This window comes from Halichoerus grypus, chromosome 8, assembly GCF_964656455.1.
Source record: "Halichoerus grypus chromosome 8, mHalGry1.hap1.1, whole genome shotgun sequence".
Classification (NCBI taxonomy): domain Eukaryota; kingdom Metazoa; phylum Chordata; class Mammalia; order Carnivora; family Phocidae; genus Halichoerus; species Halichoerus grypus.
Window position 1 is genome coordinate 76818587 of NC_135719.1, and position 23868 is coordinate 76842454.

Sequence of the window (23868 nt, forward strand, 5' to 3'; positions counted from 1 at the left end):
ACAGTTCCACACAAGTCCATTAATCAACTGTTCGCCTGGCTGCAGACCCAGCATGTTTTAATACAGTGCTTTTCTTCCTAGTCGCCTGGGGCAGGAAGCTTCAAGTAATCCTTGACTCTTTTTTCTCTCTCAACTGAAAACCCAATCAGAGCCGTCTAGCTTTGAGTCCACAGTGATTTGGAATCTATCCCTTGTTACCACCAATACCAACATCATCACAGACCTGTTTGATTCTTACCTCTGTTTTGAACTCATCACATTCTCATTCTTGCCAAACCTACTTGCTTTTTGAGGCTGCCATCTGTAATCACGGAAAGAGTGTTATAATTAACCCGTTGTTAAGTGTAGGAGTTGGAAAAGTAGTATCTTACTCCCAGACACATAGCTAGTGACTGACAGTAGCAGGGTATGAATTTGCGTTTCCTGATTTCAAGGCAGGGGCTTCTTCCCCAATCCAGCTCAACGAAATGGTTGTGTAAAGAATGGTCTGTTTCACATGAAAAGGAAAAAAAAGCATCAAAAGTCAGGTGAGTTCTGAAAGGGCAGGCTCCATATCTCTGAAAGGAAAACACTGCCCAAAGGACACAAAGAAGTGATTTTGGGGACGCCTGGGTGGCACAGTCAGTTGCGCGTTGGACTCTTGGTTTGAGCTCAGGTCGTGATCTCAGGGTCCTGGGATCCAGCCCTGTGTTGGGCTCCACGGTGAGCGCGGAGTCTACTTGAGTTTCTCTCTCTCTCCCTCGTCCTCTGCCCCTCCTCCCTCTGTGCCCTCTCTCTCTCATAAATAAATAAATAAATAAATAAATAAATAAATAAATAAATAAATAAATTTTAAAAAACTGATCTTTCCCCAATAACAGAGGCTAACATCTGACAAATTCTGCAGCAAAGAGGCAAATGCTTTCTTGACTCAGGCTCTTTGTGAGATTAATCATACATTATCATATGATTTTCCAAGACACTTGCTCTTAAAGGAATTAGAAAGATGATGACAAAATAGTAGTGCTGCTCTTTAGAATAAGGCTGCAGATGTGTGATTGTAATATCTTAATTACTTAGTAGATGGAACCCTGTAACTCCACCAATATTTGCTGAGAACATAAAACTGGTTATAAAAGCTACATCCTGAAAGCTTAATGGATGCTTAAATACAATTTGGAGAAGTAGCCTCTTGGAACACATGGCAGCAGTAGGCGCTTGGCAGGCATTGACAGAATTTGAAGATGTGTGTATTGAGGCCAGAATGGTTAATATTATGATTAATGGTAAAAAAAAAAGTTGTGATCACAGCAACAAATGTCAAACAGGAAAATATTCAAGAACAGCATTCTGCCTTCCTGTATTAAAGCAATGCCCAAGAATTGGCTGGCAGAAGACTAACAAGAAAACTTTAAAACTTGCTCATGTGTACAAGCATATAGTTCCCTATATCTGATAAGTTCTATAATATTCAAAATCATTACAAAAATGACTAAGTGGAAATTCAATTATTTCTTAAAGATAATTCACCTATATCATTTCCCTCTAATAAAATATTTGCACTTAAAAGATTCTGAATTCATTTAACATAGCTATACAATTGTATAATTGTTTACGTTTTCAATCTTGGTTTCCATGAAAGAGGTTAAGCACAGACAGCTCGTCCCCTACCCCCAGAATTTCTGATTCAGTAGATCCAGGGGATGGGGCCTGAAAAACAGCATTTTAGCAAGTCTCTAGTTTTGGCTAATAATGGTGCTTGTCCAGGGGCCACACTTTGAAAACCACTGTTCTGTACCACCCTGACCCTCCCACTGGTTCCTATAATCACGTATCATTTGGTCATTGGTGAATCTTTGTGCACAAAAAATAAAAATTCATTCAACAATTAGTTACTGAGCCAGCATTTATATAACATATGCTGTAACTATATCAGATGTAATACTATATATTAGAGATACAAAGATGAATAGAGCTTAGTATCTGCATCCATGGACTTTATATTCTAGACAGACATGTAAACAAATAGTCATGATACAATATGACGAACATCATGTGTAAAGCTCCCTGAGAGTAGAATGGAAGTGTTCATTCCACAATGAGGGGAATCAAAAGGCTTTATGATGATGGAGATAACACTTAGGACTTTTTAAAAAACTGTTTATTTTGAAATAATTTTAGATTTAGAGAAAAGCTAAAAAATAGAGTTACCCTAAATACCCTAAGCTCAGCTTCCCAACATTACACAGATGACATTTTGCACACACAAGGTTAGGATGGATTTTGAAGGGGGCATAGGAATTTATCAGGGTATCCCCTGTAGAGAAATAATATATGAATAAAACCACTGAGACAGGATATACTAATAACAATATCTAAATATTTTTGGAGAATTAGGTGTTACACATTGTGCCACACCCTTTAAGTATTTTTATCACGTATTCCTTACAAAAACTGCTAAGTAGTTAATATACTACCTACTATATGGATACTACTATCACTCCCCTTTTGGTGAGGAAATTGAGGTGGGTGCTAATCTTCTAGTAGGTAGCAGAACTGGAATTTGACAATAAAACGTCGCAACTTCGGCACACACATTCTTAACCAGTATAGTATGATTCAGAAATGGAGAAGTTTATTGTGTATTCAGATCAGGTTAGGGATCAGATTAGGGAAAGTTGTAGGGACAGGGTTCTGATAGTGGAAGCAGAAGACAAGACCAGAAAGGGAATGGAAAATGCTAGACAATGGAGGGATACTATGGTAGGCAGAATTCTAAAACAGTCTCCTAGGATGGATGGGGGAAAAAATAAAATAAAATAAATAAAATAAGTCTCCTAGATTCCTGTCCCCTGGAGGACATGCCTAGAATAATCCCTGCTCCTTAGGTAAGGAGGGTAGACCCTAGTGAAGACGATAGCATATCACTTTCATGTTTCAGTTAAGGCTGCACTGGTTTGGGGCCTCAAATTCTCAGGCCATTTTCCAAGTCTGCCTATTCCTTTCCTGGCCTTGACTTCTGCTTTCACTCTTAGAACCCTGTCCCATAGCCCATTCTTTAAGGATCCTGCTCTGCTAGGTAATAACGGAAGCTTTATGAGGAAATTAACATGACTTAGTTTGTGCGTAGCTTTTGGAAATCAATCACATAGCCTCAGCTTATACTGGTATTATACACAACTATTCCAGCAATAGTGCTTTCTTTTGCACAGAAGGCAAATTTCAATGGTGGGCATCAGGTACCGAGCAAATGGGCCATGCAGGAGCCCCTGAATCACAGCCTATAAGAGTTATAAGCACCTGCCAAGCTGTCTATTTCACCAACATGTTGGGTCATAAAGTATACATTGGTGCAAATAGGCTGGGCTTTGTCCATGCATAACGCAACATGGTTAATCTGTGACCAACAAAACACAGGAAACAGGAAGCTGCCTCTGGTTTCCATTTCAAGTTTGATCACTTGACTACCCCTCAGTGACTGGCTTTGAGAATTAAGTTGAATCTCATTTTAAGATTTAAAAAGGTCTGTTCTGGTAAAATCAATCATGTTGTAAAGTTATTCCAATTAAAAGAACAGTTTCTTTGTTCAAAAAAACATTTGGCTTTGAGGACCCATATTCCATTTAATTTCATTCCTATCCTCTGGGTACATTCAGATTCCTAAGCCTATGCAGAGATTAATAGCTTAAAGCTTGCTTTAAAAATAAAGCATCATGGGGCGCCTGGGTGGCTCAGTCGTTAGGCATCTGCCTTCAGCTCAGGTCATGATCCCAGGGTCCTGGGATCGAGCCCCACATCGGGCTCCCTGCTCTGTGGAAAGCCTGCTTCTCCCTCTCCCACTCCCCCTGCTTGTGTTCCCTCTCTCGCTGTGTCTCTCTCTGTCACATAAATAAATAAAATCTTTTTTAAAAAAAATAAAGCATCATCTACCAAAATAATATAATAGTAATCACATAATATGGCATGAAACCATTTTCATTCTGTTTAACATAAGACAAATGGGGAAAATTTGCCCCTGTTACCAGTTTGCAAACCATGTTTTCTCATCATTCACCCACCCATTCACTCACTCATTCATTCATTCATTCAACAAAAACATTCACTGAATACATGCCATGTGTCAGTTACTGAATCTGATTCCAGGTAAGTAATGATGAATGTGACACCATTCCTGTCTTTGGGAGGACTTTTTTTTTTTTTAAATAAAAATAAGGACACATCTGATTCAATTCTGATGTGTTCTATCACAAGCAGAAACAGGCTCCAAATGAAGATGATGAGACACCAAGAGCTCGGCTGGAACAAACCCACTTCACTCTGCTGTATGGCATACCATTTGAAGGAATATTCTGTTTAATACCATTCTGTTTAACTACTCCTAGGCCAATCTGTCACTCCCAGTTACTGCCCCATCACCTGTAAATTGGAGGGCTGTTTTTAATTAAAGTCAACAGCCACAAAAATTTAATTAGGCCAATACATATTGACTATTTTGTGACATACTGTTCAAGAAACTGCAAATCATCCATCCAAAGTATAAGATAGGGCTCTACATCTAAAAGCTTCATGAGGACTCAAGACTGACATACAAAACAATGAGGGAATATTATTAAAATATAAATAGAATAAAATATATTAAAATACAAAGGTATTAAAATTTTAATAATTAAAATTATTATTATAATACATACTAACATAAGAAGATCAAATAATAGAGATCCAAAAAGGACAAAAACATGATATGGAAATCAGAAAAGACAAGATAACTATTAGTTGTAGAAACTAAAAAAGCTTTGTGAAGGAAGATAGGATGTTAGGTGGTTCAGAAATAAGTGGTAAGAAGAAAGGGGACTTTTGTTTTTCTTTTCTTTTGCTATAACATTCTTTAATTTATGATTTCATATTGGAATGACATTAGCATTAGAAATGCAATTCCGATTTCTTTGTTAATTAATGTAAAATTAAAATTCCCCAGATTAAATTTTAAAACTATCAGGTGAACCAGTAGTAAGCTACACTCCATGGAGAGTGCATCAGAGGTATCGTATATGATCCAGTGACACCTTCAAGTTTTCAAAAATGAGGTGGAAAATCCAAAATTAATCCAAAAAAAACAATAAGAGACCATTAAAGATGTAAGTGACTTAGGGGCGCCTGGGTGGCTCAGTTGTTAGGCGTCTGCCTTCGGCTCAGGTCATGATCCCAGGGTCCTGGGATCGAGCCCCGCATCCAGCTCCCTGCTTGGCAGGAAGCCTGCTTCTCCCTCTCCCACTCCCCCTGCTTGTGTTCTCTCTCTCGCTATATCTCTCTTTGTCAAATAAATAAAATCTTAAAAAAAAAAAAAAGATGTAAGTGACTTAAAAAACAGAAGTGACTGAAAAAAACAGAAGCAACTGAAAAAACAAGCAAATGTAGAAGCTTTAATTAAGAGCAAATCAAGAAATCTACATAGGATAACTAGCTGTGAATTATTATTTGTAGCCTCACTTCATCACTGGAAAACACCAAAAAGAGTAGATTATTAAAATCATTTCTGCTGGAGCACCTGGGTGGCTCAGTCATTGGGCATCTGCCTTCAGCTCAGGTCATGATCCCAATGTCCTGGGATCAAGCCCCACATGGGGCTCCCTGCTCAGTGGGAAGACTGTTTCTCCCTCTCCCTCTTCCCCTACCCCCTGCTTGTTGTGCTCTCTCTTGCTCTCTCTCTCTCTCTCAAATAAATAAAATCTTAAAAAAAATAAAATAAAATCATTTCTGACTCTTTGAGCCAACAATGATGTGTAATTGTAATAAGCTGATGTTTTCTAATGTTTTATGAAGTATTTTCATCGACATCCTTTCATTTGATTCTCAAAAGAACCCTATGGTTTGATATTATTCCTTCCAGTAAATGCAGTCAGGGGAGTAACAACAGGGTGCCAAATCAGGATTTCTCTGGCTTTACCGATTTTGGTGCTCCCCTCGCCCAGTCCATAATTTCTCCTAATCATTCTAGAAATCACACATGCTCACGGATGCGGTCCTACCCATCGTCCCCGCTGTCCCCTCTTGTCTGGCTGCTTCAGCTGCCTCTTGACATGGTTAGAATTGTCACCAGGGCTGCTGCAGCTAACGTGCCAGAGGTGCTGGCCAAGGCACTACTGCTGACGTCCCCCACTTCTCTGTACCTAAGGATGAGCTAAAATCTGGTTCATTCCACCGTGCTCCCTGTCTCGCCGTGCTCCAACAGCACCTGGAGTTGGGACTCTTCGTCCACATGTTTGTTACACTCTATTAACGCAGACCCTGCCTTCAATATCTTAATAACATTTTATTTTATTTTATTTTATTTTATTTTATTTAAATTGTATTTATTTATTTGACAGAGAGAGAGACACACAGCGAGAGAGGGAACACAAGCAGGGGAAGTGGGAGAGGGAGAAGCAGGCTGCCCGGGGAGCAGGGAGCCCAATGAGGGGCTCGAGCCCAGGACCCTGACACGATGATCTGAGCCGAAGGCAGATGCTTAACAATTGAGCCACCCAGGCGCCCCATCTTAAGAACATTTTAGTAAAATTTCTCTTTAAATTTTCACATGGCTTATTTGGTGCAGTTCCCTCTCCCTATGACCCAGGTGTGAGTCCAGGGGGCGGGGTCAGCAGAGAATCTGGAGGAGGAGAGATAGAGATACGCTAGTGTCAGTGTTGTCCCTCCCCCTCGCCCCTCTCATGAGCCTCAAATCCTGCTTTCCTTCGGATGAGCCCCGCCTGTGACCATCCTTGGAGCTCTCAAGCAAAAGTCTCTTGACAGCTCTAACCATCTAATTATCCAGACAAGCCTAGACCTATGTCTGAATCCTAGGGAGACCACGCTTAGGCTCAAGCTGCACATGTTATTTACTCCCTCTGCAATTCCTCGGGGCTAACCTGGAAACCAACAGCTTTAATCAACTACAAGAGTATTTTTGGGTTCTCCCTCCAAATGCAAAATTCAACCTCAAAACTTTAACTTGGATTTGAAACGAACAAGCAAAAAATCTGTATCATAACATTTTAGGAAAAATATGTGACACCTGGATGATCCAACTTACTGCCTTTTCCTGGATAAAATTGTGTTACATGAATCACAAAAATCTGAATCTCAAGTTCTAAAGCCTCCCACTCACTTGCTTAGCATGAAGTCCAGTTTTTTCTCAGGTTCTTCCTCCCCAGCTCTGTCCTCCCGGGGTCCCACAAGGTTTCCATGCTCAGGGGCCTGGCTGCCATCAACACCCTCTGCTCTGTTGCTCTATCACTCTGTGCCCTTGGGTTCCTAACAACCTCTATCCTAGACTACTGAAGCTGGCTCGCTAAGAAAGTTCCTGCCTCTCCACATGCACCCCAATGTTCATAGCAGCAATGTCCACAATGGCCAAACTGTGGAAGGAGCTGAGATGTCCATCAACAGATGAATGGATAAAGAAGATGTGGTTCATATATGTAATGGAATACTATCCAGCCATCAGAAAGAATGAAATCTTACCATTTGCATCGACATGGATGGAACTGGACGTGTTATGCTGAGTGAAATAAGTCAAGCAGAGAAAGACAATTATTATACAGTTTCACTCATATGTGGAACATAAGAAACAACAGAGAGGATCATAGGGGAAGGGAGGGAAAACTGGGAAGAAATCAGAGAGGGAGATAAACCCTGAGAGACTCTTAACTCTAGGAAACAAACTGAGGGTTGCTGGAGGGGAGGTGGGTGGGGGGATGGGGTAACTGGGTGATGGGCATTAAGGAGGGCATGTAATGTGATGAGCAGTGGGTGTTTTATACAACTGATGAATTATTGAACTCTACATCTGAAACTAATGATGTACTATATGTTGGCTAATTGAATTTAAATTTAAAAAAAGAAAGAAAGAGGGGTGCCTGGGTGGCTCAGTCGTTGAGTGTCTGCCTTTGGCTCAGGTCATGATCCCAGGATCCTTGGATTGAGCCCCACATCGGGCTCCCTGTTCAGTGAGAAGCCTGCTTCTCCCTCTCCCACTCCCCCTACTTGTGTTCCCTCTCTCACTGTCAAATAAATAAATAAAATCTAAAAGGAAGAAAGGAAGAAAGGAAGGAAGGAAGGAAGGAAGGAAGGAAGGAAGGAAGGAAGGAAGGGGGGAAGGAAGGGAAGTTCCTGCCTCTCTTGAACAGCTCCTCTATACTGTAAGACTCTCGGGCTTCTGATGACAAAGTTTTTCCTTCCCTTCATGCCAGAGCCCCTTCCCCGTAGTGTCCAGGGGCACTCATAGGAAGATGAGGAAACATCTGTGCACAGACTTTTGGCCCAGACTTATTCCCTTCATGATACTTCTCCTACCACTGTCCATCATTCTTCCCTATTGTTCAACATCCTTTAAGGACCCCAGAGTCCTTCTACATCCTATACACACCTGAAACCCAATTCTTTTTTTTTTTTTTTAAGATTTATTTATTTATTTGTCAGAGAGAGAGAGAGCACGTGCACACAAACAGGGGGAGTGGCAGGCAGAGGGAGAAGCAGGCTTCCCACCAAGCAAGGAGCCCAACATGGGACTTGATCCCAGGACCCTGGGATCATGACCTGAGGCAAAGGCAGATGATTAACCGACTGAGCCACCGAGGCGCTCCCTGAATCCCAATTCTAACCTAGTTTCAAGGTCTTTCCTATAAGCTCTGGGCCATCTAGAAAGCATCTGGTTCAATGTACTGGAACAATCCATGACTGTGGAAAAAACTCCTAGGGCCTCCTGTTAAGAGTCCAGAAACTCTATAACATGCCCTGGCAGGGGGCTGAGCTATGTGGGCACACAGAGAAACTCTAGGGGGATGGTATGGCCTAATATCACAGCCCGGAGGCCCCCCAAATTTACTAAGTAACATGGGTTGATTTGTGTTTAAGAACTATCTAACAGGAGTTATGGTCCTTGTAAGTGATCAGAAAGTAGATAAAATAAAATAAGAAGTAGCATACGCAATAAGGCAGTAGCAAACATTTCCCTGATGAGAGCTATCAAGAGGAAGAAAGTAGGCCCAGGGCTTATCTACTGTTTCCAAAAAGCAACCTCTCCCAGAAGAATCCATGAGGAATAAAACAAAACGTATGCCTTCAAAATCAGTACTTTGCTTTATCAATTTGATAAAATGATAGAATGACCACATTAAAAGCTTATTTTTTTATGCCCCAACCAATAATGCTATGAGGCAGAAGGTGAAAAAATATGTATCTATTTATTTAAAAAATTGTTTTCTCTTTGAGATTTTTCAGCAGCTATGACTTGTAATCACAGTGTTACTTCTGTTATTTCTATATATCTTTAGAATTACTTTAGACCAATGTGTGTAACCTGGGATTGCAGATTGCCACCCTCACTTAAAATCTTGGGCTCCGAACCCAAGAATAGAAAAGAAACAAGTGAAAAACAATTCAATTGAAGGTGTGATCCTCAAAGCACAATTGGATATTGATCTGGGAAAAAATTCACATACATAGAGCTGGCTCCGGATTTGAAAACATCAGATTTTGGTCACGATCTTGGCTTTTGAAATGTATTATCTTTTGAAAAACGGAATTTGAATGCGAGAAACACCCATCATTTATTCTACATGGAAACTGACTTCAAAATACAAATTGTTCATTGGTAGAAAATCTATTTCATATTTCATATGCTAATTAGCTATTCTTATTTTGCAGTGATTGAGAAAGATATTTTTAAATTCTTTTTGTGTTTTTCACAAAAAGCAACTGAACACAATGTGATAGCAATCACAGTTAAATAGAAGAGCTTTGTTTTTAAAAACCAGCTAATTTTTTCTAAATCCGTGGAATGAAAACTGTATCGCAAGATCTTCCAATTCTTTTACTTCCTCTGTTTTTGAACTTTTAACAATAAGAGACAGTCAATCCACTTAAATTTAAAGGCATAAAGGTCACATGACAAAGAAATGAAAGGGTGCAATTATCGTTTATTACCAAGACAACCACTGTTCTGTAGCAAAACAGCCACCATACATTCTTCTTTGCCTTGTTGCTCATTTAACATACCATTCTGTCTTCCTACATTTCTTGGTTTTCCCCCTATCTGCTTCATCTTGTCTTCCATTTGCCCCTCCAGATCCACTCTCCACCATTCTCCACCCTGCCCTTGGCCCTGGAAGGCCAACCTTGAAGACCACATCTGCCGGCTTCCTTACAACCCTGTGGTTGGTTCAGTTAGAGGTTTCCAGGCAGAAGATCAAAGGAGAGAGAGGCCAGGATCTTCAGTCCCACGAGCTCGGCCACAGGCCACCGGCCATGACTCTGCCATGTGGCCCTCTCCGTGAAGCTCACCTGTCTGGATTCCAGTGACCACTGCTTCCCCTGTTCCTTCAGGCTGAGGGGTGTCTATTCTCTGTCAGGACCTTGTCTACCAGGAGCCTTTATAAAGCTCCTTCTTCTCTTGGTTTCTGGTTAATGGTCTATCCTCACCCAAGCCTCCCTGCCTGACTAGTTCTCTCTGGGCTCTGCTTTCCCAGCTCTCTAGCAAACTGCATTTCCCTGCCTAACAGTACAGTCTCAGAGCCGAGCTTCTCACCCTGTTAAAGGACATGGGGAAAACACAGGAAAGTGCAGTTTAACTGTAATCCCACCACACACACTAAACGCTCTAGGTGCCTTGTTTTTTTACTTAAAAAGTCATTAAATCACTCATTAAAAGGAGGTGGGGATATGGATGAAATAGGTGAAGGGGATTAAGAGACACAAACTTCCAGTGACAACATAAATAAGCATGGGGATAAAAAGTACAGCATAGGGGATATGGCCAATAATACTATAATAATGTTGTAGGGCAGTGGATGGTAACTTACTTATCCTGGTGAGCAGTGCATAATGTCTAGAATTGTCAAATCACTGTGTTATACACCTGAAACTAATATAACATTTATGTCAACTATACTTCAATAAATAAGGGATAACCATTAAAAAAAAGTAGTTAAATCCCTCTTAAAAATCATAAAAGTGACACATTTACTGCAACCAGTGACATATTATAAAAATATATAAAGAGAAGAAGTTAACGCTCTTCCCCAGTGCTTCTGGATTCTTCCCCTTCACCTCATTCCCCACCTTCACCCTGCTTTGCCCACAGATAAAGAATGTGAACAGACTGGTCAGTCTTTTTCTACACCTGTCTCCATGATATTCAAGCCCATACCAAACATACATATACTCATATATGAAGAGGGGTGATACCTGTCTCGCAAAAACTGCAAGCATGCTATCCATCACCTTGCCACTTGCTAAGTACAGATCTAGTTCAATACTTTGAACGGCCTCATAGTATTATACAGTAGAAATGTACTATAATTTATTTAACCATTTCTCTACTGATGGACATCCGAATTTTTTCAGCTATTTTTGCCACTAGAAACAATGCTACAGTAAACACTGCAGGGTTGCTAGGTCAAAGTTACATATAGTTTCAATCGCCACCCCCTTACTTTCTTAAAAGTATATGACAATGTATTTCTTAATTTAATTCTTACATTTGTTTTATATGGGTATGATATGGTTTATGCAATTGTTGAATCTTATTTTCTCTCTTAACAGGAATTACAGAGAATTTTCTTTTTTTTTTTTTAAAGATTTTATTTATTTATGTGACAGAGAGAGACACAGCGAGAGAGGGAACACAAGCAGGGGGAGTGGGAGAGGGAGAAGCAGGCTTCCCGCGGAGCAGGGAGCCCAATGCGGGGCTCGATTCCAGGACCCTGGGATCATGAACTGAGCCGAAGGCAGATGCTTAACCGACCGAGCCACCCAGGCGTCCTGACCACATATTTTTTAAGTAGGCTCCACACCCAAGTGGGGCTTGAACTCATGACCCTGAGATCAAGAGCACATGCTCTACTGACTGAGCCACCCAGGCATCCCTACAGAGAACTTTCTATGTACTATATACTTTCTGTAGTAATCTTAAATGGTTGCATATGTCCATTTTGCTATGAAGTTCCTTTAAATTTTTACTGGACTTGTATCAAACCTCAGTATTACTGTAGGAAGAACTTCTATCCACTCCCTGTAATATATGATCAGAGGAATGAAAGTTTTGACAGTTGCATCAGATATTAAAAAAACCGATTCCAAGTGTGTGTCTCAACTCTTAATCGGTTGACATGAACTACATCTTCTGATGGCCCTTCCAATTGATCAAGTGACTCATAATATCAAGAAGAACTACGCCTGGGGCATCTGCTTCCACCACCGCCTCAGTGACTTCAATCAGAGGACAAAGATCATGAGATTGCTGAGGAGCACACAGAAACACTGGGCATTTTCCTAAGTTTGGTGAGCCAGATTCCATGTGATTCTTCTGGCATTAAAAGGGTCTATTTCAGATCAAAGGTAAAAAGAAAGCCATCAAAACAGGAAAGAATCTCAGCCCCGAGGATATCGCTGTGCAGGTTTGCACCACCAGAGTCCCTTGGTCTGAGAAAATACCACATTCCACAAAGGCTTGGGAACATTCTACAGTAGTTTCCATCCCCAAATAAAATACTATAAAACCAATTCCAAAGGCGGGGGGAGAAGATGGTGTGTGCTGGGGGTGGGGGGGTGGGCGTGGGCATGAGAAGACAAATCTGTCCATCATTCACTGTTAGTATATTCTCTGTTTGATCATATCACCATCAGACAAGAAATTCGTTTGTGTAGCCCTTGGAATGAAGAGTTAAGAAAATTTCAAAGCCAATAGGAGGTGGACCAATAGCCTCTATGATACCTTTATGCTATTTCCTGGGCGGATGGATGGTTAATACTGGCTTTAACTCTTTGTCCTGTGAGAAGGAGAAGTGGATTTCATTCTTTCCTGGGAATTACTACACACCCATAACACTAAAGAGTCTTCCAACTGGAAACAGATCTGATTACTTTTGCCAGACTTAATCTCTTACTTGAGCAGTTAATGAGAGCTTTCAATAATCTTAATCACATCACTTCAATAAAATACCTCGATGTTATTTCCACAGGAAATAAATGTCCACAGACCATAAACCCAACCTGGTTGATAGCTAACATGGGAGAGAGGTGGGAGTTGGATCCAGATAAAGGGCCACTGTGCAGTGACAGTCAATGAATTATGCCCCTCTACCCCCTCCACCCACCATCAGGGCTGCTGGGGACTCTCTGAGGCCTCTGCCGGGAAGGGGTGAGAAGGGAAATGAAGTGAAAGACAGGCAGCTAGAAGCACGAAAATTCTCCCATACATATGGACCCACCAGTGGCAGGAAGTCCCTGAAGGATCCGGAATATGAAGAGAACTCATGACCACGGAAAAGGGGAAGAAGGGGGGAAAAGAACACAGGAACACAGGATATAAAAATCAAGACCCACTATCTGAAGAACTCCCTCCCTTTATGCTTTTCAGAGGGACAGTAACAAGAGACAATGTTTGGATGTTCTGGAGGAAGGTACCAGCAACAGAGAAGTCACCCACACCAGAAGAAAAAGTCTCTCCCACTCCTTTTCTCCTCCTTTCCAATTCCTTCTTTTATAAGGTTAGAAGCACACTATCATGATTCTAAGGACTGGCTCCTGAAAGTGCTATGCAGGGCTGGGCCCAAAGGAAGGGGAACGGTTCTGAGCAATTATGTGGAGAGGCCAAGGTAGAGCGTGACCACCCACTGAACTTACTACTCGGTGGGCTCATGGTCAGTCACCATAGAAACTGAATGTCCTCTGTGTGCCTGCCTTGACCCAGATACAATGGAGCTTTTATAATATTTTTTATATAGAAAAAGGGCAGGGTGCCTAGGTGGCTCAGTTGATTAAGCGACCGCTTCCGGCTCAGGTCATGATCCTGGAGTCCTGGGATCGAGTCCCGCATTGGGCTCCCTGCTCATCGGGGAGTCTGCTTCTCCCTTTGACCCTCTCCCCTCTCGTGCTCTCTCTCTCTCTCTCTCAGTCTCTCTCTTAAATAAATAAAATATTAAAAAAAAAAGAAAAAGGGCAACAAAATAAAAAGATAATTTTAAATCAGGAAAAAAACAAGATTTACTGAAGCTCAATGTATTTAATGCCCAGTTTCTGGATGAGGGACACGCACAATCCCAGAAGTTAGTGTGGTTTCTAAAAAAGAACCTTTAGAGTTGAAGCAGCTATTCCACGCCTGAGCCTCCAGAAGTCTCTCATCTAATAACTGCACAGACCTCCCTTTCCAAGAATTCCAATGGCTCCATCATCCATGAGGAGAAAGAATTTTCATCACTAGGGTTCTATGATACATGAAACAAAAGCTGTAATTCTCTGACTTTCCTGGTGAAGCAGATTGGTTATATCATGAAAGTAGCAAGTCTTCTCAAACTAAGATCAATATATTGCAAAAATAAGATCAAAAGTATTTACCACATTTTTAAAGAACCACGCCTGGATCAATGATTTAGAGAAATTTAAAAAATGTCGAGTCAAAATGAACAGAAAGCTGTTGAAATTCCTCTTTCCTAGGTAGAGATTTTTATCTCAGAAATTGAGCATGATGTTTTGTCTAATCTTTAAGAGACTGTATATCATATTACGACCCATTCCCCAGACAAGGCATTGACCACATGCTGTGGGAGTTACCCCAGAAAAGAATCGGTCCCCTGCATAGTGGCATACGAAACCCTGAGCCCCTGGCCACATTGGCCTGGAAAATGTAAGGAATATCGGAGTGGCACCTTTTATACATTACCTTTTTTGGTCTTATTGAATCCACTTTTAGAACCCCCAAATTATTTCCACATAAAATTTTATATCACATTAAACATATAAGCCAAATTGGCTCTTGAGCACCCATAAGTAAAACATGACAGTAAAACAGACCATAAATAAAACAGAATAAACATTACTTCATGCTCATTTGGAAAATAGTCCAAAAAAAGAAAGAAAATCTGAATCGAGTTTCTTCAAGTGAGACTGAGTTCATCCCTCTTCTAGTAAAAAAATAAAGTTCTTGCCATAAAGTAATGACGCTTATAAAAGTGATTATTAAAAAACAAAAATGAAAAACCTCTTACAACAGACAGATGAGCAAAGACACATGGGGCTTTTGCTCTTCTGCTTAGAGAACCCCAACAAACCCGAGCTACTCCAGCAGCATGAACAGCAGAATTTAGGTCAAGGGGCCAATTACCCAGTGTTAGCATCAAAGGCAGAAACAAGTTGCTACTTCTTTCTGCTCATTCCTGTTTCCTTTGAAAATCCTAAGTTAAGCAACCACGGAGGCAGCTTTAGAGTATGCCAAAGTAAAGTATTTTTAAAAGACATTTACCAAGCATTGCTTCTGGAAGCAACTACACCCCTGACCCTATAAGTCAGCACCAGCCTCACCATTGCCACACTCCCCTACACCGCTCCCAGTTTTCTTGCTACAGAGTGAATTGACTAACAGGCCCAAGAATTTGGGGTTCTTTGTTCAGGAGCCAGTCTCTGAACAGCACAAGCAGATTAGTGTTTGTGAGCTGCCCAAGCACAGATGTAAAGTATCTTATACAGGGACTTACCTGGAGGTGACTGGTACTGGGGCCGAGCTGCGGTCTTTCCAGGCCCCAGGCTCTTTTCCAAAGGTTCCCCAGGCACCGACCGAGGTTGGCCTGCTCCAAGGGAGGTCGAGCTGGCTCCTTTGGTCTCCGTGACCTTTGCAGAGGGTGGTGGCTCCAAGGTGTCAGCAGAGGGGGACCCAGAGAAAGTACTGCTTTTTCGGCCAAGAGAGTCATCAGGAGCCACTTCCCACTCAACAGGCAGTGAAGGGAGCTGCAGGGCCCTGTGATGCTGCTCAGGGCCTGGGAGCCTTGGAGAGAGAGGCGAGGGAACAGGTGCCATCCGTTTGTGTGTGCTGGACTGGGAGGCTGAATTATTCAGTAGCATGCTGAGGGCTGCTGGTGCTGGGGGGGACGGCTTCTTCTCATGGCCTCTGGGCTGTGACCAGTCAGGGCCTCCGCTGTGGGGCAGACCCAGAAACGAGGTTTTGTGATCCCTCAGAGGCAGCCCGGTCTTCCTCTTGCCTCTGGCTGCTGGGAGGGCATGGGGGGCTGGTGTGCTTGCAGGGAAGCCCAGCCTTTTCCCCTCAGTGGCTTCATCTAACTTCTCACTCTCTATCACCTTTAGCAGGACCTTGTTCACAGCCCCCTCGGCACTGGCTGGCGTGCGTTCCCTGTCCGACAGCTGCCACGACCTGTCCCCTTGCTGTTCCTGGCCCTGCCACCTGGACCCATGAGTCCCAGCCTCGGCTCCTGGGAGGGTGAGCCAGTCTGCTCTGGGTATAAACTCAGCTCGGGCCGCCGGGCAAATGGCAATGCTTTCCTCACCTTCGGGATGCGTTCTAACTACTCTTTGCACCTGAGTAGACAGATCCTGGACTTTGGCCACCACTTTGGAAATAGGCTTCTTCCTGCATGTACGCTCAGTAGACTTCTCGCTCTGGCCCCTCTCTGCCTCTGGATGCTTCTCAGAGTCCTCATGACTTCCAGATAAACCTGTCTGCGGGCGCACCAGCCTGTGAGGGCCCCTCTCCGGCACGCCAGCATCATCATCTCCTGGCTCTGTGGCGCTGCAGTGAGGGGGCGGCTCTCCTCTTCCAAGCCCGGGGTCCTCACAAGCCCCCCTGAATCTCCCAAAGCTGCGGCTCGTATCCAGTGTCCTGGGGAGCTCTGGGGGGCAGCTCTCTCTCCACTGTAGGGAAGAAATAAATGCCCCACTTGGGAACGAGCTGCCTCTCTCCTCTAGAAGCCAAAGATTAGGCCTTGTTCGAGAAAGAGGAAGAGATTTGCTGGAACAGATCTGGTCCTTCCCCATCTGAGGAGCCGACTGCTGGCCCCCACGCCCTTTTCTTCTTGTCCTCTTCTGTGGAAGCACCTCAAAGCTCCCTCTCCTTCCACCAAACCTCCGAGGCTTTCTGTTCCCATGGGCACTCCTCTTATTGAGACAGCCCACGGGGGGCTCCCCTAGCCAGTCACCAGCACTCTGGAAACAGTCGTCCTCAAGGGCCAGGCTCACGGACAGCTCCGGCAGCTTCCCCTCCTGGTTCCCCATCGTAATCCCCAGGATGTGGTCTGAACTCAGCAGATTGGCCAGAAGTTTCTCCCTCTCTGCTGTGAGTTTGTACAGCTCAGTTAAAATGTCTTTTGTGGGAGTTTGCTTGAAAAATATGTCGCCTGGATGTTCATTTGGCTGCAGGCTGAGGTTGATGACGTCTGACCCCTCCCTGACTTGGTAGCAGTTATGAAACCCTTTATTGGATCTGTCTAGAGTTACAGTGCCCTTGTATGAAAATCCTCTGACTTCCCCCCTTGGAAGATAGAAGCTGATGTAGCAGACTTCAGTAATGGGCTTACGCAATTGGAGGGTGCAGTGAGTGCCTTCCATTATGCCTACCTAATTATTCATGCCTTGGAGATGCTGGTCTGTGGTCAGGCTTCCCAGGCTCCGGTGGTGGGGCATGTGATGATGGCTAGGCAGGGAAAGCAGCTGACAGTCATCTCTAGCAACAAGACCGCCTGGTAGAAGAAGAGGGGAAGAAAGCAGCTTGTCTAACTGAGTGCATAAATCACACACCAACATAAATGAAATCATAGCAATGACTTATCCTTTCTCTCTGCCTGATCTCAACCAACTCAACTCACACCAACCAGAGGCTGATTGCAACTACTTCCCCAGTCCCATCCCCCCACCAGACCGGAGATTTTCTACAGCTGAGAGATGGCAGAGTGCTCTATTTTAGCCCCAAGACAAAAGCTCCTTTTCCCCCACAAGGGAACTCACCATATACCCTAGAGCAGGTCTGTCAACTTCTCTAGGCTTCAGTTTATGTTTTTCTATTAAACACAGCTAATACATCTCTCAGAAATCCCGAAGAAAGGGGACTTTGGGATCCTTAGAAAACATAGCCATTTTAATAACTCATGTTTGGAATATTACTTTGCAAAAACGAGTGAGCTTTTTTACTCTTCAAAAAGCACCTTCTAAGATTTGAGATTAATTTTCTATTTAACTTAAAGCAGTCTTGGGAAAAGGTATTAGGCCATAAATTTGGAGCCTTTTCTGAATACAACTCATATATTCTGCCAAAAGAGCTAAAAGTGAAAAATTTTAAGTTTGAAATTTAAATAAATAATTCAGGACTCTTAGTCAAGGTTGTTTGGGTTTTTTTCTTTTTTTTCTCCCCTACTTCTTGCCTATTTAAGGCCAAATGGAATGGCAGAGAAAAAGTAAATATCTACAAGCCACTGTCGGCCCTGTGCGGATTTTCCACGTCTTTACCAATGAAGCAGCTGAAATGTCACATAAGCAGTGAAGGTGGCTGTGTTTCTCTCCTAAGATTTGAGGAATCCTAGGCATGTCTTTGTGGCTAACATCCCCCTCTCCCCCAGACCAAGCATGGAGCTTAAAATTCTATGTTATGACACTTCATTTCTTAAATTATAGCATTTCCCAATCTTCAAGACTTCCATGCCTAAAAGAAAATCCCCTTGGGAAGGGTAACGCAATAACCATTTACTAACCATTTATATCTTCGGTGAATTATTTTCCTCAGGTATTTTATAACTGGTTCTAAATAATAAAAAGCTACATAAAAGTACATCTTGAGTGGCAGAAGAGAGAAAGGAGGAAGAGTTTTGTAATAGAAACTCCTTGAGGAAGACAGATAAAAGGTGATAAAAATGAAGATTAAAAAAAAAATACATACATCTGCTGGTCAACCCACAAGTGCCAGGAGGACTCAGAGTTCTCAGAGAAAGGGAAAGTAGAATGCCATTTTAAAGTGTTAAGAGAAAAGATGTGTTAACCCAGAATTTTATATCCAGTGAAATATTCTTCAAAAATGATGGTGAAATAAAGTCATTCTCAGATGAAGAAAGAGAATTATTGCCAGCAGACCTGCTCTAAAAGATATGCTAAAGGAAGCTCTTCAGAGACAAGGAAAAAAGAAACTTGTAATATCAAGAATGAAGAAAAAGCAACAGAAATGGTAATGTCTGTGTAAACACAGTATTATTCCTCTCTTGAGTTCTTTGAAAGATGTTTCACAGTTGAAAACAAAACAAAACAAAATAACATTGTTTGGTGGGGTTGCAATGTATGTACATATAATATACATGACAGCTACAACATTAAGAGGGTGGGAAAAGAGACCCATATGGTGGTAAAGTATAACAGAAATTTAATTCTGGCTACACTGTAAAGAGTAAGACATGCATATTTAATCCCTAGGGCAAAGACTAAAAGAGATATAATGAAAAATACAATTGATATATTAAAATGGAAGAATTAAAAAAAATTCAAATAACTCAAAAGAAAACAAGAAAGGGGAAATGAAAGAGAGAAACCAAAAAATAGACTCAACAAACACAAGTAAATAATAAAATGGGAAACCTAAAGCTAAACATATAAATAATTACATTAAATGTAAATGGCCTACACACACCATTAAAAAACAAAGATTGTCAGACATGTCTAATATGCAGTTAAATGCATATTAGTTAAATATGACTTGGATGAGGTTACTCAAGAAGAGTACACAGACCAAAAAAAGCAAAGGTTGTAGTAGAGTCCTGGGAACACATATATCTAAGAGATAAATGGAGGGAAAAGAGACTTTAATCAAGGCTGAAAAAGAATGTGCATTAAGATAATTCTCCACATTTTATAGCTAAAGAAATTAAGATTCAGTGATCTAACTTCTTACTATGCTTTTAGTATAGGTCTGTAAACCCTAGCCCTAATATCATTCAATCAGTGCTGCCAAAATGAGACCAGAACCCATGTCTCAGAAACTAGTGTTAGATTAAATCGGAGGGCTTCCATAATATAAGCAAGCCTTTCATCCTCCCTTCCCTGACAATAACTGGAGTCACACACCCAGTTATATCTTTAAATTCTTAGCTCCAGCCTTATCCATCATCTCTTCTTAAATACCTGTTGCATTTTCTCTCTATTGATACATTTTCTTTTGCAGAGGAATAGTGTAAAAATAGTGAAAGTCATAACCATGGTATTGTACCATGTTGAAGACCTTTCGACTTGGGATCAAGTAATAGGGTGTAGAAGGTAAAAGCAATGACCTCGGGGTTGTAGATCTCAACATTGGCCATGTAGTTTGTGGCAGGCTACATGGCAAAAATAAGTCCCTACCAATTATAAAAGAAAAATATCCCATTCTTGGAATCCTAAAATTTAAAAAAATATTGCAAAGTTTTACCTTGCTTTCAAGATAAAATACTCTTCTACCACTTTTGGGGGGTCCAAATCCAGGTGCAAAATGGCTTCTTTGTGCCACGTGTTCATAATTTCTGAGTTTCTAATGATCATGTAAGCAAATAGGGAAGATATTCCTAGCGCCTCTCTCTCTCTCGGCCTTATCATTTAACAAAAAATTTAAGCAAAAGGCATTATCTGCAATGAAAGGTAGGGATTGAGAAGTGAATTGTTTTAAAGTGGAGTTGCTTGAAAACAACAAATTTCTCCCCTGAATGCACAAGAGCACAGGTATTGATATATCAGTGGCACAAAGATAATCTAACTTGCCTGAATTTCGCATCCAGAGGGCATCTTAGAGAAAATTTATGGAGGCAAAAAATTATTTCATATTTTCTGGTCTTAGGATGAGTTTCAGAATTAGCTTTGCTATAATTTTGAACATCCAAAGTCCAAATAATTTAAGACAAAGAACATGAACAAATCTTTTTCAAACACTCTCATTTCCCCATTCTCTTCCATAGTCTGAAATTATTTTTATCAAAATTGTTATGCACATCCTCCACTATCATCAATGAATACTTACAGAGCTGCCTCTGAAGCATAGAACTATCCACACTTTTTCCCAATCTCTCTCTCTCAACCAAAGAAAAGTCTCTTCAGGATTCAGCTATCAGCCTAGCATCCCTGCCAGTGTCAGTATCTGGATAAAATGCCCCTCATGTATTTTCTTCTTTCCTTTGTGAAATGAGAAATTTAATCTCTAAGTTTCTAATTCATTACCTCAAAATATTACTTGGTGACACCTACTAGCTAGCCAAAGAACTACAAAACTCCTCCTCTTTGAAGAAAAACATATGCCCTGAGTAAAGGAACTTCAACCTCAGCACTCTAGTGGGCACCACGCGTCACAGGCAGTCTTCTGAGCAGGGCAAACACTTCTCTTCAACAAGCCATTAGCAAGTCAGAGTGCAGTGCTGAATCATCACACATATTTTCCCTCTGAGAAACCAGAGGAAAAAACTATAAGTCTTGGGAGAAAAAAAGCAAAATAACAAGGAAAGCAATATTGAGTGGGGTTAAATGCACCAGCACTATAATTCCATGCTGAGTTCACAGGACTATTTCAAGCAGCATTGCCTCATTCTGCTTTGACTAAAATACAGCAGCTCTGCAGGCTCCACACACTAAATTATACATCTTAATTTGGCCGGCAAAGTAACCTTCTCTGGTTATGCTCAGTGTAAAAGCACTTTGTTTCTTGGGGAGTCTTCATGTCTTCCATTTCCTCTGGCAAACTCCAGGCTGTCTCTCCAAGATAACACTGTTGTGGTGATTTCTTCCCTGACTCTTTTTCCAATAAGCAAGTACATGATTTCACTCTACCCAAAATGGAAATATCTGTTGTACCTCATCATAATGGAAAATTATTGCCTTTTTAGTAGATGCTATTCAATGCTCATGACATACTTCACCAAAGCCTAAAATAAGATTCAAGAATTAGCTGCAGTCATGCTGTCTGCTTACTGTCAGTTTCCTAATTGATTCTGGCCCTAAAAGACCAAGGTGAAGCTTTATTTGCTTAGCGATTGGCAAAGTAATGCCCCGTGATTCCATCTGAGCCCAATACTAAGAGAGATTATCTATAAGTTCCATTATTAAACTGAAAATTGCCCATTTGTCCGTTCAGATTCAGGTTCTCCCCTTCCACACACCACTCTAAATACCAGGAGACTGAGTGAACAAGCTCCCTGGTAACTCTGGCTTCTACTGGGTTTAGACATCGGGAAATACTAGTGGAGGATGAGAGAGCAGAATGGAAGAAGGTTCGTATTTATTCCCTGGCTCCCTTCCTCCTTGGTTATGGTTTTGTAGTAGGTATCTCCTCTAATGAAGACCACAGTTCCTTTTGGGTAGCCTTTCTCCAGGTATAGCTACTTTCTCCGGGTAGCAGTTGTGACTTCCTCCCATTGTTTATCCAAGCCTAGGTAGCTTTGAACTCTGCCACTTGTGTGTTATTTTGGAAAAGTTAGCACCTGCCTCTCTCCTTCTCACCCATCCTAGGATAGAATGCAGTACTACTGATTTTCAAATAGAAGATATAAAAATAAAGATAAGTCTGCAATAGCTTTCTAGCTCTTTTCCCCCAGAGGTATTTTTTCTCAAAGAATCTACACACTGTAAGAGTAGGAGAATAGAAACAATAGTTAAATTATTGCAATACAGGGGCGCCTGGGTGGCTCAAGCATTAAGCGTCTGCCTTCGGCTCAGGTCATGATCCCAGGGTCCTGGGATTGAGCCCCACATCTGGCTCCATGCTCCATGGGAAGCCTGCTTCTCCCTCTCCCACTTCCCTTGCTTGTGTTCCCTCTCTCGCTATGTCTCTCTGTGTCAAATAAATAAATAAAATCTTTAAAAAAAATTATTGCAATACAAAGCAGAAAGAGACTCGTTTGACAAGACATCAAAGAATAGATTAGAGGAGGTTAAAAAAAAGAGAGACACATCATGTTTGCAGGATCAGAAAATCCTTCAAAAAGAAGAAAGCATTTGGAGTAGCTCCATACTAAAGGGTAAGATTTTGACAGATGTGATTTTAAAAAGGGAATTCTAGGAGGAGAGACATTATACAAGACCAAAAAATTTGCTAACATGTGCAAAGGGAAGAAGTACTCTCCATGTCTGTTTTTTAGACACGTGTTAGGAGAGATAAGTCAAGAGTGATAGCACATTGTAAAAATATTTGAATCCAGGTTGGTGAGAAATTAATGCTAACTTCATAAACAAATGGGAAGCTGTGGATGGGTTTTGATAAGAGAAGTTGTTTGTTCTACTGAGCTTAGCAGTAACGTCAGAACAGAACAGAGTCGAAAGAGATCAGACAGAGAGTCAAGAATGCGGAGCTCCAGTAAACATCAAATTCTGTAAAGCGGTTGAAAAAGAAACATATTAGAAGGGGAAATCACAGGCAGAGTTTTAGATAGTGATTTTAGTAAAGTAAGAGGATACCAAATTATATTGCAAAGAGCAAGAGAGAGGCTAATGGGTAAGAGAAGAAAATAAGAAGAATAGTCTGTACAGGTATCAAGGTGTTGTCTTTGTTGTTACTTTTATTTTGTTTTTTTTAAGTGGAGGACACAGGGAAGGGTAAGCCTTGACAAGAAGGAGGTTGTTTCATGCTCAAAGACTAGGGCTAAGTAAAGGGGAGAAGATGGTTATGAGATAGGAAGCAGTAAAATTGAAAGAGTACATATTATCTCAGTGATTTTTGTTTTCTTCATAAAAATTCTACAATTTTATTATTTTCTTTGCATTCTTACAATGTCACAAGAACGAAAGGACTAAATCAGTCTATACTGCAAAAGAAAAATTTCTACCTTTGAAACTCTGACTTGACTATGAAACCACCAATACTCTGAGCTAGGCATTATTAGAACATACTGGCAAAGCTCTACAAAAATAAAATAGAGGCCAAAGGTTAGTCAATAGAATTATTTTTGGTCAATAAATTTCTAGCCATAGCCAGAGATGGCTACCAAAGGATAAGAAAAAGGGCTCCTTTTTGTGTTTGTTTGTTCACCCATAAACCAACACACTCAGATACCTAGCTATTCTATTAGGTGTGAGTGTTGAAGATTCTCCCAAAGACCTGAGAGAATCCTTTCTTCACCTTTCCTGTACCTCTTCAAA

At 41.3% G+C, this 23868-nt stretch overlaps 1 protein-coding gene across 3 annotated transcripts in view; it reads right to left on the bottom strand.

Moving 5' to 3' along the window:
• FMN1 (formin 1) overlaps positions 1 to 23868 on the bottom strand; it is a 430597-nt gene that overhangs the window by 376611 nt on the left and 30118 nt on the right. For 2 of the 3 annotated variants that reach the window (XM_078053416.1, XM_078053418.1), the window contains exon 2: positions 15489 to 17480. In XM_078053416.1, coding sequence (XP_077909542.1) covers positions 15489 to 17349 — 1861 coding nt within the window. In that variant the 5' untranslated portion in view covers positions 17350 to 17480. Of the gene's footprint in view, positions 1 to 15488; positions 17481 to 23868 lie in introns of those variants that run through there. The other variant, XM_078053419.1, reaches the window with a different exon arrangement.